The following is a 15,436-nucleotide window of genomic DNA, read 5'->3' as shown; positions in this document are numbered from 1 at the left end:
CTCCAAAATAGAAAGAACATAATCTCAGAATAAAGGAAATGTACTTCAAGTTGCAAATATTTAGCTCTATAAAAAATGTGCCATGCAATCTTTTCTTTACTCAATAGGAAAATGAGACCTGGAAAGCTTTACGGACAGGTACCAATGTGGAGACTGGTATATGGGAATTCTGCTCAGCTGATGAATCTTTCCTGAAAAGGCCTCTGCTTAAATCCCCTCCACCAGGAGAGGTGCTTCCCTCGACCACCTCCTTCCACCCCTGAGATAGGTTTCCCTGTAACTTAGGGCAGAATCGGCACCCTCTACCCAAGGGTCCTGGTTTGGGCCTGGGAGTCTCCAAGAAGACGCCTAAACCCTTCTGATGTGTGAAGGCGGCTCTCAGATCCCCACCTCCCCTAATCTCGTCCCTGGTCTAAACCCCCTAGTTCTTCAGCCCGTACTTACACTCCCAGCCGGCCGGGCAATAAAGTACATTCTATGCCTTCCAGGGCTCCAGTTGCTACAAAGCTAAGATCATAGACATTTGTGAACAGATCCTGTGAAGAATCAGAAGTCTGAAAACTTCTTTTCCCAGGCCTACCAGCTCAGAGCAGTACAGAAGTTTTCTTAGGTATCAACCTTCTTGATAAACCCACAGCAAGCACCCGGGGGGAGCCACAGTCTCTTATATTACAAATTCTGTCATCCATACCTTTAGGTCCAATCTCCTCGCAGACGCCCCCTGAGTCACTGAATAAGGCTGAGGTCTTTCATCGACCGCCCTCCATTACTGACCTTTCTTAGTCGCTTGCTAGTGGGCTGTGCTTTCCATAGGAAACAAATGGGTGAGTCTGCTGTTTCATTTGTTTCAGCTGCGAGTGATAGAAAGCTCATTCTCAACAGCGGTTTAGATAAGATGGTTTATTTCCCTTTGGTGTACCAGCCTAGAAGTGGGTGAGGTATGGTGCCCCCACAATATCAGAAACCTAGGCCCCTTCTACCTTGCTGTTCCAGTCCAAGGTCAGTTTATGGTCTAATGTGACTTGGGTAGCTCCAGACATTACAGCCACTCTCTGGCCAGAGGGAAATCGGAAAGGCAAAGTACACCACGCTCTACCTCAAGACGTTCCCCAGGTGTTGCACACCACTTCCATTGGTCATTCCTAGATCCAACGGAGGCTGTGTTGTTGTTGTCACTTTCCTAATAATCAGGAAGAAGGGGGACACTAAGATTGGGGGACAACTAGCTGTGTTGACAACAATTTGTATGACATGTGCTCAGAATCAGACACAAGGTCAAGTGATTACCGATCCAACCCTGGTGGCCAGCCTCTCTGGAAAATCACCAAACTTGGCATCAAATTGTATAGGACTCCACAATTAAAATCCCCTAAAATAAGATCAATGACCAGTGGGCAAAATGAGGACCCACAAAAATGAATCCAGTGAAATCGTGATCATTCAAGCAAATGGAATTTTTAACTCTGATCATCTCGTTAGTGTTTCCATGCAAGAATTGCTTCCTGGCATTTCTCAGAAATGTTATGTTTTTCCAAAGCCCAAATCCTAATTAAAATAAGTTGAGAAATCTAGAAACCTAGGGAACGTATTCTCCCATGAAAATTAAAACCTCACGATTGAGTGGGGGGATGGGCAAACTAGGTGAAGGGGATTAAGAGTACAAACTTCCAGTTATAAAACGAATAAGTCACAGGGATGAAAAATACAGTACAGGCAATATAGTCAATAATATCGCAATGACTGTGTGGTGACCGATGGTGACGACACATTGTGGTGTGCATTTTGTAATGCAGACAATTGTGGATTCCCTATGTTGTACTCCTGAAACTAATATGAAAATGTCAACTATACTTCAGTGTTTAAAAAAGATTTGCTTGGGGCGCCTGGGTGGCTCAGTCCTAAGTGTCTGCCTTCTGCTCAGGTCATGATCCCAGAGTCCTGGGATCGAGCCCCGCGTCGGGCTCCCTGCTCAGTGGGGAGCCTGCTTCTCCCTCTCCTCCCCGCCTGTACTCTCTCACTGTCTCTCCTTCTCTCTCTCTCTCAAATAAATAAGTAAAATCTTTTAAAAAATAAAAAAGATTTACTTGATCAATTCGGGGACTGATTGTTGCATTATTTTATATTTTACTCTGAAAAAATAAAAATAAAAAAATTTTTAGGATAGAAAAACAAAACAACAAAAAAAACAAACAAACCAAACAAAAAAACCTTAAAGATCAACATAGAGATGTCACTCGTTCAAAGGAATCCACTGATGTCAAATCGAAAGCAAGTGTAGAAGATGCTGAAGCATGCGCTGGAAAATTAAGGTGGACGGTTCCGGAATGGAATGCCATCGGGCTTGCCCGCAGCTGTTGCGGTGTTGGGAGCAGCGGCGAGCTAGCGCGGGCTCGCACGGGCTCCAGAGAGCAGTTGTGCGCATGTCTTCCCAGCGCTCAGGGACATCACAGTGGGAGCTGGAAATTGACCATAGCGGGAATACTTATACCTCCCCTCCGAAACGGGCAAATGCTACCTATCAGGGCTTTTCTTTTTCCCCCAGAGAGTTGGTTTACCAGCACACACTGCTTTCAAGTGTGTGTTTGTGGACTGGTCTGCTTCTAACAGTAAGTCATTTTTACAAATAAAATAAATATTACTGATTTTATGCACATAGGATACTTATACAAGTCCTATGAGTGGTGTTAGAAAAAATAACCAATTTTGAGGCAAAATAAGTCCTTCTATTGGCAATTTCAACAAGTGATTCTGTGTAGTGTTACTAAACTTCTCGGTGGGTCTGAATGTTAATATTATTTGAAAACTTCCCAATAATGATTGCTGGCATTTCCAGGTATTCAAGTATTCACTACAGGCTACAGTTCTTTGTTAATATTCAATAAAAGAGATGCAAAAAGAGTACGAGGTGATTGCTTTTGTAGAACACCCCAACATGAAATCAGAAACCGCACGAAAATCTGAATTGGCAAGAGCAATATTGAATTCAACAACAAAATCAAGACTAAGGCAAGCAGACAAAATTGTCATTAAAAAAGGAAATGAGGGGTGCCTGCGTGGTGCAGTCGGTTAAGCATCTGACTCGATTTCGACTCAGGTCATGATCTCAGGGTCATGGGATCGAGCCCCGCATTAGGCTCCATGCTCAGTGCAGAATCTGCTTGGGTTTCTCTCTCCCTCTGCCCCTCCCCCTTGCGCTCTCTCTCTTTCTCTCTCTAAAATAAATAAATAAATCTTAAAAAAAAAAAAGGAAATGAACTTCTCTGAAGCAACATGTACCCTAATGCTCAACTTTTTTTTTTAAAAGATTTATTTATTTATTTATTTGACAGAGGGAGACACAGCAAGAGAGGGAACACAAGCAGGGGGAGTGGGAGAGGGAGAAGCAGGCTTCCTGCCGAGCAGAGAGCCCGACGTGGGGCTCGATCCCAGGACCCTGGGATCATGACCTGAGCCGAAGGCAGACGCTTAACGACTGAGCCACCCAGGCGCCCCCCTAATGCCCAACTTGAAGATGTTTGGGACAGGCTCTCAATTCAACCAACATCAGTGCAAAATGAAAGAAAGTGTTCTACATCTGGAATGCTTGCTGCAAAGCAAATATCAAAACCATCAGATGGACTAATTCATGCTTTTTTTTTAAGTTCATTTTGTAAATCATAACTTTTATATATCAAATATTTGCACTGTTCTCTTTCCATTTTAAGTGATTTTATTTGGCATTTATTTTGTCTTACCATTCCCTTCCTTTTATCATTTTCTATATCCAGAATCTGCATCAGGTAGAGATCAGTTTCACATGCTCTTTAAATAACCTTGTCACAGTATATTGGCTCATGAGGATAATAATAATATAAAACCGTATTATTTGCTGAAACCTTTAGTATCGTATGATCAGAAAAATTATTCACTGTTTATTATTATGGTCTCTCATTTAAAAGCATGTAAATAAGTATTATGAAAGATGCAAAATGATCTACAATGTCAGGAAGCTTGAGAATTCCCAGAAATTCCAATTTGTCATTCCCGGCTGTTGATATTAGTATCAGTTGGAAATTTGGAAACATTACTCTGGATCACTGATTTTCAAACTTTTTAAAGCAGCCAACCGTTAGTATCAAAGTTCACCTTGGAAACAGAGGACACAAAAGATATAAAAGGAAGCTCTGGCTGAAGGAGACAGAATTAGGAGCTGGGATTCTGTCCCCAACGTTGCAACCAAATTGCTGAGTGACTTGGGGCCCGGCACTTAAGTGTCTCTGTCTTGGTTTCCTCACTTGTAAATTGCAACTGACCTGCTCCTACCGGGCCCCTGGCTTATTGTGGGAGGCAGCTGAGACGTGGCTCAGAAGGACTTTGCAAACTCGGACGCGTCGTACAGGGTTAAGTGCCAGACGGATAACGGACGTCCACACACCTGATACAGCTGTTGTAATGTGAGCCCAACGGGGAGAGCAAAGACTGGAACCCAAGACGCCATCCATCCTGGCCACTTTTCTAGACTCTCTGCCAGTGCCTGTCCCTTTTAAGAGCTGGAGCTTCAAGCTATAAACAAGACCTTGAGTGTAAAGTGGAATCATTCTACACCTAGTTGGGATCAGGCAGTAGAACACAGAAAATTGTACTCCTCACACAAAGTGATAGATTGTAGAAAGGGGAGTGTGAATTATGTGCAAGTTGCAAGTTCACCGAAATGGGAGTCAGGAAGTTGCATTTTAGTCTGGAACTGCTATAGAATGTAGAGGAATACGTCATTTCCCCTGCCTAAACTTCAGATCTTCAGAACTATTACATCTGTAAAAGGCCAGGGGGGCCTGGATGACTCCACATTTCCACAAGGATTCATGCTGCCCCATTCCCCAGCTGAGCTCACACAGAAACAGGAATCAGTTTTGTTCATTTGCGTCCGGAATGTTCTTGCTAAGTGGAGCTCTGGCATTCCTCAGCCCGGAGAGCTTTTTGCAAATAACAGCTATTTTCTGAACAGTAGCAGTAAAGTTTGCTTTTCTTAACCTTTGCACCATCTTTAAAAAAAATATTATTACATGTACTGAAAAGCAACACATGCTTGTTAAAATAAAGTCAAACAATGCAGAAGTACACAAAGTACACAAAGTACAAAAGTAAGTTTCTTCCTCCCTGCAAGCCTATCCCCCAGTGGTAATCATATCCTTCCAGACTTTCCAGGTGTATATGTATACATATACACAAATGAGTAATTTAGGAGTTTTTTGGTTTTGCTTTGTTTTCTTAGGGAGAAGGACTGTTTATTTGCTCCCCCACCCTCACCCCATTTCATGGGACCATTCTGTAACTTGCTGTTTTTTCTCTATTTATAGTGGGCAGTTTCCAAGTCAGTACATTTTTGTAGTGGTTATTATTCCATTTTGTGGATTTACCATAATAATTCCAATAGGGACACATATGTTTCCCTATTGTTGGATACTTTGGTCTTTACAATGTTTTCACTATTCAAAACAATCCTCTAAAAAATAGTAATCCTGTAAGAATAGCCCTGGACATATATGTTTGCACACATGTGCAGGTATTTCCGTGTATTGGGATTGCGGGAGAAGCACATTGCCCGACACCTACGAGAGCCTGACAACCCACAGTGCCACTCTTAGCCTGTTCCCAGCAGCATCTGTAAAGTGTGATTTCTACCTCCACGTCCCTCTCTGTAGGGTACTGCAATCCCCTGAGCCCGACAGCTTTCTTCAGCTCTTCAGATGCCACCTTACTCAGCCAGGACTGGGATTAGCTAGAGGAGCAAATTCTAGCCTAAGTCTTGGTGAGCAATGATGGTTAAGCCAAGGATACTTTGCTGTTGTAACCACAAACTCAGTGGCTTAAAACAACACATGTATTATAACAAATTTGTTATAGATAACAAATGTATTGTCTTACAGTTCTGGAGGTCAGAGTCCAAACTGGGACTCAGTGGGCTCGAGTCAAGGTGAAGGCAGGCTGGGTTCCTATCTGCAAGCTCTTGGGGAGAATCTGTTTCCTTGCGTTTTCCTCTCCAGCTCCTAGAGGCTGCCCACATTCCTTGGCTGGTGGCCCCTTCTCTCTCCAAGTCTGTCTCTGACCTCTCTTGCTTCCCTCTTCCACATTTAAGAACGCTTTTGATTGTACTGGGCCCACCTGGATGATCCAGGCTAACCTTATTTTGGGGTCATTTGGTTTTCGACTGTGATTCCACCTGCAAGAGTAATTCCCCTTTGGATATAATATGACATATTCACAGGTCCTGGGGATTAGGATGTGGACATCTTTGGGAGACCATTATTATGCCTAGCACAGATACCAAGAGCCTGAAGTTGAGAACAGAGCCCACACAGGAGACTTCTAAGGAGTTTAGATGTATGTCTGAGAAAGATTCTTCTCAGGGCCAGGCAGGCAGTGGTGGGGTAAGGACAGGGAGGTCAGTCGGAGGATATTACAGTGGTAAAGCTCACGCAAGGACAGCAACAGTGAAGCTTTGTTCACATGTGGATTTCCCTGGATCTCTGACTTTGAGGAAAAAAGGGGTCTTTGCCATACCCAGTCCTAATGAGCAGCCCATGAAGCCTCACCCTGATAAACATCTATCAAGAGCGGAACCTCAGCAGAGTGAGCCCACCATAGCCTCCCTGAAGCTTCGCACCTGCTGAGGAACAGGATTCTGTCCTGTTTTGTCTAGAGGATGTCTGAGAGTGGGAAGATCCTCTAAACCCAGCCGTCAGGAGGGGCTCACCCCTGCCCTGCTTCTCCTCCACGTTCTTGGCCCTGCAACCAGGGAGGTGTTTCTCTCTGGGACAGGCTGGATTCTGGAGTCAGTAGGCCATGAAACAACATGTTTTCCGGAAAAGTACCTTCCTTAAAGAAAACCACTCGTTCCAAGGAGTAGAAAAGGGTCATTGTGCCTTGCCAGGCCCCCACTCTCCTTAGGACATGACACAAAGCTCCTGTCCAGGGAAACACAGGGCAAATCACATCCCCAGGTACTCTGGCCTTCCCTTCATTCTGAAGATAGGAAACGGGTCTGCTGAGAGGTGGCGGGAGGCAGACCCCATTTATGGACGAAAAGGACAGTTGAGCTTTGCGCCTGTAGGTTCTTACGACAGCAGGGCTGTAAGGCATTTGGTCCAAAGTGCCTCACAGTGAGCAGCTGGGTTCCTCAGCTACAAAATAGAGGGGATGGGGTGGCCGTGAGCTCTGAGGAGATCTATAGAAAGCATTTAGCTCTGTGCACAGGAGAAGTCTAATGAATAGGAACTGGTAACAGCAGGAGGACCGGAGAGAAGGCTGGATTTGGAAACCGGGTTCAAGGGAGGCTCCGCCCCAGATTTCTTGGGTGACCTTGAGCAGCCCCTTCCCTTGCTGCCCCCAGATAAACACTCTTGGCTCTGCTGGCATTCTAGTGTCTCTCTCCTGGCCGCCCCTTCCTCCCCAGCGAGGCAGGGGCACTTGCGGCCGGCCTGTTCCAGAGCCCCTCCCTCTTCTTACGCAGCGGGCGCGCTGGGCCGCAGGGCAGGAGCATCTGGGCCACCACACACCACACACCACTCACACAACACACACCTCACGCACATCACACACACACTCCCCCCTCACGCCACAGACCCCACGCATACTCTTGCACCCACACACTCCACATACATAAGGAAAGTAGGATTGTAGGAGCTGCTCATCCCTTCTCTGGGTCATCCCTCCAGACTTTCCTTAATCCCAGCTACCCCACACCCAGCTTCCAGCAGATGCTCCGGCTTCGCTGAGAAAACGGACCATCCGGCGTGACACGCTCCTCTCTTCTGCCCCCGACAGGCAAGCACGCAGGCTTTACCTGCACCCCCGAACATCCTTCCCAGCAGCATTGCTGCACCCACACGCCCCCATCCGGGCCTGACCCCCAGGCCCATCCTGGGGACCCCTCTGGGGGTCTCTTCCTTGCTAGAGTACTGTTAGGGTCTCCCTCCCCAGTCCTCCTTGCTCAACACATGCTCAGCCTCCCTCCCATTCCTAAAAATAATAATCACCTCTCCCTCAGCATGGTGCCATTCTGGTCAAAATACATGGCTCTTCTTCCCTTCAAATTATCTTCAACTGCAACCTCCCCTTCCTCAGCTCCCACTGATTCAACTGCCCTTGCACACACACACACCCACACGCCCCCTACACACACATGCTCGTGCACACCACCGTAGGGCCACTCCCTTCACTCCACTCAAACTCTTCTCACCAAGGTCATTGTCAACCCTCATGTTGCAAAATCCAAGGTCTCTGCTCTGTGCTCACCGTCGCCAGCCCCCCTGATGCTTTCAACTGGCTGACTCGTCCTCTCTGAGAACCACTTTCTCCCTTGCAAGGTTGCCAGATAAAATATAGGGCACCAGTTAAAATAGACTCTCAGATAGACAACAAATAATGTTTTAGTATAAGTCTGTCCCAAATAGTGCATGGGACATACTTATACTAAATACTTTTTTTTTTTTTTGGTCTATCTGAAGTTAAAATAACTAGATGTCCTGCATTTTTATTTGCTAAATCTGGCAACCCTACTCCCTGCTTCTCTGTCCCATGTGCTCCCCACCCTCCTGTCTCTTCTTCAGCTGCTCCTCCTCAGCCTCCTCCTTCTGTCGGCCTGCTCCAGGGTGCTGGCCCTGCCTACCTTCCCTTCTCAAACTCCCTGATCTCTGGGGCAGCTTCTCCCACATCCTTGAGCCCAGCTCCACTTGAGGCTAGCCTTGCCCAGAGTCTCCGAAGACCTTCTCTCTAGCTCCTTTGTAGCAATAGCAGATTGCAATGCTGGTGTGTGTGTGTGTGCGCTTGGAAAGACTGCTTGTCCGGCCCAACAAGCAAGGCTGCCTCTTTGTTGCCTTAATCATCTATTGCCCAGAAACGTGCTGGCCAGATGTGGAAGCATCTGGAAGCATTCCAGTTGTGGAAGCAAGAAGTGCTTCCCTGGGGAGCTGGCTGTGGTCCAGCCTCATCTCCTCCCACTGAACTGCCTACTCCCTGCCCCCACATGTTCTCTGAATCACCACTCATGCTGCTCCCTCTGGAACACCCTCTCCCAAACTCTTCCTGCTGAAGTGCCCTCTTTTCTTCAGGTCTAGCTCAAGGGCCACCTCCTCCCGGGTTTCCTTGGGTCTCCCAGCTCTCCCTCCCCTGAGCACCTGAGTGTGTTATGTGCAGCCTTGTCCAGGTCACTAAATTGGGAGTTCACCAAGTGCTGGGACCATGTCTGGTTGACTCTCATGTTCCCTGGGCAGAGCCTGGTACACAGTCGGTGCTCAGCCAGTGTGTATTGATAGAGGAGTGAATGACTAAATAAGAGAACAGGTGACAGAATAAATGAACAAATGCTTGAGGAAGGAAGGAAGGAAGACTCGGTGAGTAGATGGATGGATAGATGGATGGATGGATGGATGGATGGATGGATCGATGGATGGATCGATGGATGGATGGATGAGCAGGTGAATGGGTAGATGGATGGATGGAAGGATGGGTGGATGGATGGATGAGCGGGTGAATGGGTGGATGGATGGATGGAAGGATGGGTGGATGGATGGATGAGCGGGTGAATGGGTGGGTGAGTGGATGAATGGATGGATGGATGGGCAGATAAGTGGGTGGATTAGCAAGTGAACAAATGAGGAAACCTCAGGACTTGACAGACTGCGCATCACCTACAGTGTGAGGTCAGGCTCCTTGCCATCACTTTGTTTTCAGAGTCATGTGATTCCAGCCTGCAGACTCTGCTTCCACGAACCCAAGGAGGTTGTGACCATGCAGCACAGAGACAGAGCTCTAGGCCTGGGGTCCTGATACTTGGGTCCGGCTGAAAGGCACCTGACCTGGACCAGAGCTGACTTTGCTCTCCCCTCCCAGACCTTGCACTTCTATCTCTACCCATCTGGAGCTTCCATGCCCAGGTATTTCTTTGTGTCTAGACATGCTCCCCTACCTCTGATGTCTGGGCATCCCTGAGAACAGGTCCCTGCCGAGTTCTGAGAAAGGCACCACCCAGGACCCCTTCAAGGAAGGACTTCAGGGGCAGCCTCAGCCGCAGAGCTGCTTTGCTAGAGGTCAGACCTTGGGGGACAGGGAATGGGGGTGGGCCGCACTCAGAGACTGAGCAAAGGTAGGAGGCGGATATTAAGGGCCTGCACCATAATCTGATTTGTTCCTCATCTAATCCTGCTTTCTCCTCGTTCCCCTCACAGATGTTGACCCCTATAAACATCTTGCACCCCAAACTTTGTCTCAGTGTTCATTTGTGGAGAATGCAACCTGCAACCGTTTCCTTCCACGTGCATCTAGGAAGGCCCTGTTTGGGGGCTTTCGGGTCCAGAGTGACCACAACAAGCTCCCAAGAACTCCTGTCCCTGGGCCGTGCCTCTCCCTTCCCCATGCTCCCCTACTCCATCCCTCTCTGCCAGCCTGACACTCTCCCTGGCCCCTTCCCCCCCTCTCCACCTCTGCAGCCGCAAGCCTCTCTCTGAGAGTCCTTCCTGTGGCCAAGATGGCCTGTCTGGGTACCCGTAGAGGCCAGACCCCTGGCAGGGTCAGTTTTGCCCCCTACAATAGGCAGGTCCTAGGAGAGCCATCCATTCAGGGCTGAATGGAGACATATGAGCCAGGAGACCCAGAAGTTTGCACCCTTCAAACTATATTCTAAATATGGCACAGGAGGGGCGCCTGGGTGGCTCAGTTGTTAAGCGCCTGCCTTCGGCTCAGGTCATGATCCCAGAGTCCTGGGATCAAGCCCCGCATCGGGCTCCCTGCTTGGCGGGAAGCCTGCTTCTCCCTCTCTCACTCCCCCTGCTTGTGTTCCCTCTCTCACTGTGTCTCTCTCTGTCAAATAAATAAATAAAATCTTTTAAAAAATTAAAAAATTAAAAAAAAATAAATATGGCACAGGATTTATTTCCTGGTACAGGAAAAAAGACAGATTTTCTATTAATAAAAACTGAGCATCTCTTTATTTGTGACAAAAACAAGAGCTTTGTTACATGCTCTCGATGTAACATAACATTTTAACTTATTTGGAATTATCTTTCAGTTCATGATTTTTCTATCATTCCCAAGTGACGCAAGTCACTCACATTCTCTAAGAACAGAAGTGACCTATAAGAATATAGTAATAAAGTCTCATTCAAAATATGTTTCAAAGTCTTCTTTCTTGGCTTTCCTGTTAATCAAACAGCTTGTACTTTCTGTGACTATTTTTTTTCTCTCTTCTGTTTCCTTTTGTAGTTTTCAGCCCTGGTTCTTGAGAGACCTATATAAGGATATACATTTTCAATTATAAAATAAATCGCTTGTTCCCAAGGAAGCAGCCCTTTGGTTGCAGAATTGCAGGTCTGATTTCAGGCAACCGGCAGGGGACAGGTCTCAGGGTTGGATTCTGTGCTATGTGCCCTTGCAAGGAACCGAACCCATCAGAGGGGCAGATAAAAATATAAAAATGTCCACTCGAGGGCGCTGTTTCTTCTGGTGGCAATAGAACCAGTTGTACGGGCACGCTGGGGTAACCTGAGTGAACTAGCCCTCTGTTCCCAGTCAGCTCCAGTGATATTGCAGTCCCCGGTAAATCAGAAGAGCTGGCCTCCGTGCCATCCGACAGTGCCCAGTCAGTCACTCACTCTTCAGGCCTCTCCTAGGCCCCAGCCTGTGGGCAGGGTCCAGCTGAACTCTCAGGGCTCGGAGCTGAATTCCACCTGGTCCCAGCCCTGCGGATCTCCAGGCTGGCGGGCACAGCAAGCTGGGCTGGGCTGGGATGGGGAGTTCGCCCAAAGCAGACTTGGAGGAGTGGGACACCAGGGAAGGCTTACTGGGGGGATGAGTGGGTCTGACCCACCAGCAGAACAAATCCTGCAGACTGTGAGGCCTCACATGAAGTTCCAGAAGTCCCGGGCACCCGCCGCCGCCGGCTGGGCATGGTGACCCAGCCCCGTGAAGAGAGAAGCCTCCTGGCGAAACGTGGCCACTGTGAAGCTGCGGTCAGGGCCCCCCTGAGGATCCTGGGTCCTCGAGTCACAGCTGAAGCAGCAGAGGAGGCAGGTGATGGCTACGGTGACCACAAACAGCACCGCCACCACACCAATCACTGCTGTTTCCATGGCCCTGCGTGGCAGCTGACCTGCCAAGCAACCGGGGCCAAGTCTTAGAGCCTCAGCTCCCCACCCAAAACAGGGGGCTCTGGGGGGTAGCAGGCGCCCTGCTCTTCCAGCCGCAGTCCTTGTGGGCTCCTAGCAGATGCCGGTCTGAGGCCCTGGGTCACGGCCCCACCAGGCCAGTGGGCACTCCGCATTGCGCCATCAGACCTCAGCTGCTCTCTGTTACTGTTTTCTAAGCCTCTGGCCAGGATCCCAAGAGCCGTGGTCAACTCCACTGGCAGCTTCTGGAAGAAGAGCTGTCCTGAAAGATGTGAGCTCAAGACTCCCTGGACTCGGAGGGGCTGAGGAAGAGGGAGCAGAAGACTTTGCTCAGAGAGAACCTTGCCAACCGGCCCTCCGGTGCCGCCTACCCATTTCGAGAGAGTTTGTCTGCTTGGACACAGGAAAAAATACTCCCCCTCCTGGGGATCCAGGATGAGCCTGGGCTCCTCCCTGGAAGAACCTTGGGCCAGTCCTTGAGTCAGCCTATCTGCTGCCTCCTGAGCTCCTGGCCGTGGGCAGGGGGCAGGAACGCAGGTGGGCAGGAAGGCAATGCCAGCCCTGGGCAAGGTCGGGCTGGGGCCACTGCAGGGGCACCACGAGGGCCATGGGGCCTTCGGCAGGGGCTGCAGTCCCTTTCACTCGGCCTCCTTTTCTACACGGGGCTGGGAGAGTGCTGTTTAGAGAGGGCAGGGCATGCTCCCGCCAGGACCTGCACCCCTTCAGCGACTTCCGACGGGGCTCCTTTGCCGTGTGGTTCCCGTTCCCGAGAAGCCCTCTTCGGCATGGCCTCCCCCCAGCCCTCACGCCTGCCGCCCACGCTCAGGTGCTATGACAACTCACCCCGGGCTTCCCTGGGTGACAGCGCTGGCTGTACACGGTGCCGTGGCCTCCTGACCTGGGGGCCACCCCACGGGCCAGGCCATGGCCCACTCATCCCTGGGTGCTGCAGCCTTTGTCCTGCTTCGGACAAGGCTCCGAGATGTCTGAGTAGCTGTGAGCACTTCCTGAATTCCTTCCTCCAATTGTGAGTGTGGGCCCAGGACCTGCACAGCTGCCTGCCCCCTTGGTGACTGCTCTTCCCCCACCCCCACGCACACCGCGCCGTTCCAGCCCTGTGCACTCGGGGCTCCACTTGGCCGCTCCGGGTGAGGCCGAGCCAGGCCAGGCCGCTGAGTAAGTCTGCCAGAAGGGCTGCATCCTCTCACTCGGTCGCGGCTCTTCCACACCTAACCCCCTGACACCACCCCACTTCCAGAAAGGAGGTTTTACCCAAACTATGAGGAATGGAGTGGAGAGAAACAATGCTCCCAGGTACCAGACACAGCCAGGCATTATCTCATATAATGGCTCCAGCAACCCTGGGAAGTGATATTGTCTCCATTTTACAGACAAAATGCATATAGTCAGAAGTTAAACAACCTGCCTGTAGCCTACTGCTAATTAGTCGTAGTGATAACAAGAGCACCAAATGGCTGAAGGGGTGGGGGGGCTTCCCTCCTTTCCCTCCTAGCTCAATGCTCTTCCCGGGTACCATGGGGAGCACAGGGCAATCACCTCTTTCCGCAGTTTTACTGATCAGAGTGCAAAGGCCCAGAGAGGGCAAAGGGCCAGCCTGACGTCACACAGCCTGGGTCCTTTGCAAGCTCTCCAAGGCCCCAGTGAATTTTCTTTAGTACCAGTTTTAGGAGGTTGCTTAAGCACAGAATGAGTGACTATTTGGACTACATGAAGCCTGTCAAATTCTCACTCTTCCCTTATCCAGCATGAGCTCAGGGCTCTTCCTCTGCATGAGCAGCCCCGGGCAAGCTGAGCCCGTGGCACGAAGCTGGACACCTCCAATTACTAGTATTAACCGGGGCAACCAGAGCAGAGCGAAGGAAACATGATGAGCCAATTCAGGAGGTAGAAGGCACCAGAAGAACCGGCTTTCAAGCTGAGTTATTTGTTCTCTGACTTCTGGTTTGCCTGTTCTTTGTGGATGCATAGAGTTGGAGGCCGCCTGCGGGAGATGTTCGCTTTTCAGCAGTTTTAAACTGGAACAAAGGGCGACTGCTCAGCCCTCTTATCTTCTGCCTTGTATCGGTTTCCTTATCTGATTCTGAGATTTGGGGGCCCTTCCTTGATTCATCAGTAAAACAGGCCTTCTGGTCCGTTCTCACAACAGGCATTCAGTATCTGAATGGACGCTGCGTGGCAGCATGCAAGGGACCTGGCTTATGTTGTGAGGACAGGTGCAGTCTGCTCTGAAGGCCCCGTGGGGTTTCACGTCACATGGGCAGTCTGCCACATGGAATGGCCAACACAGCATCTCAAGCCCAGGGCAAAAGGAGCAACATCTGATAAAGATGGACGAAGTGCAGATGCCTTCGCCACAGTGCACGTTCAGTCCAGGATCCTTGCCCTCGACCATTCCCCCCACAGCCCTGTCCTGTGACAAGTGGCAGCAGCAGGATCAGGCAAGTTGAAAAGATCAAGACAGCCATACCTGTTTGCCCACAGCTCAGAGACGTTTGTACAAAGGGATTTTTCTGGGTATCTTCTCTTCTTCTTGTGACTATTGTCATCCTGTGATATACAGCCCCTGCCCATGGACCCCAGATGCCATGGGACTCCCCAAGATAACTATCACTTAGATACGTATGTGTCCTCCCATATCCACCATCGTCAACTGATCAGAAAAAGACCACATCCCACACTTTCCCTTACATTAGGAAAGGCAAAGATGGTGGCAGACATCCTAGAACAGAGAGAATAGTCCCAGAGACTCCAGGCCACACTGAGGAGAAGCAGGCCATCCAAGTCTGACATGGGGCTCCACAGAGAGATGAGGGAGAGGAGACATCCGGATAAGCCAGCAGGCCACACACATCCATCTGTTAAATGTTTCCCACTTCTCAGATCCCCAACACCAGGGGTGGAGTGGGAACCCGAGCCCCCTCAGCAAGGCCCCAGGAGCTCAGAGGCCTAATCCTCTCAGGGCCCTACTGCTATACTTGGTGTCCTACAAGCCCCAAATTTCTGGCAGGGGTTATTCCAATCGTATTTACTTTTCCAGAGAGCATGAGGTTCCGATAATTTTTCCTGAGCATCTGTTGTGTTGGCTGGTTCTGCACTGGGGGCAGGGAGCCCTCAAAGGTTCTCAGACCTAGGAGGGCAGGGGTCCCTGAATCCTGCCATAAATCTCGGGGGAAGGAGACAATGTAATTGTGTTCCAACAGAAATACAAAAATAAATCTTGTAACAGATTGGAAACCTATAGGAGGGAGCAACAAATTCTTCTTGAGCAAAGACCC

General features: G+C 49.4%; 1 protein-coding gene across 1 annotated transcript; it reads right to left on the bottom strand.

Annotated features, from left to right (window-relative positions):
- Window positions 1–10,934: 10,934 nt before the first annotated feature.
- Window positions 10,935–15,102, bottom strand: SPAAR (small regulatory polypeptide of amino acid response). Its single transcript, XM_036081296.2, has 2 exons — window positions 12,984–15,102; window positions 10,935–12,442 (listed from the first exon to the last, which is right to left on the bottom strand). Exon 2 carries the CDS (start codon window positions 12,102–12,104, stop codon window positions 11,874–11,876), a length of 231 nt encoding a protein of 76 aa, XP_035937189.1. The 5' UTR covers window positions 12,105–12,442; window positions 12,984–15,102; the 3' UTR covers window positions 10,935–11,873.
- Window positions 15,103–15,436: the final 334 nt, after the last annotated feature.

The sequence above is a fragment of the Halichoerus grypus genome, chromosome 14 (genome assembly GCF_964656455.1).
Source record: "Halichoerus grypus chromosome 14, mHalGry1.hap1.1, whole genome shotgun sequence".
Classification (NCBI taxonomy): domain Eukaryota; kingdom Metazoa; phylum Chordata; class Mammalia; order Carnivora; family Phocidae; genus Halichoerus; species Halichoerus grypus.
Note: the sequence above shows the minus strand (reverse complement) of the source record. Positions and strands in the feature narration are given on the sequence as shown.

What these genes read in the sequence shown, in the direction of transcription:
- SPAAR (XM_036081296.2), bottom strand. Translation starts at nt 12,104, where the DNA reads ATGGAAACAGCAGTGATTGGTGTGGTGGCGGTGCTGTTTGTGGTCACC.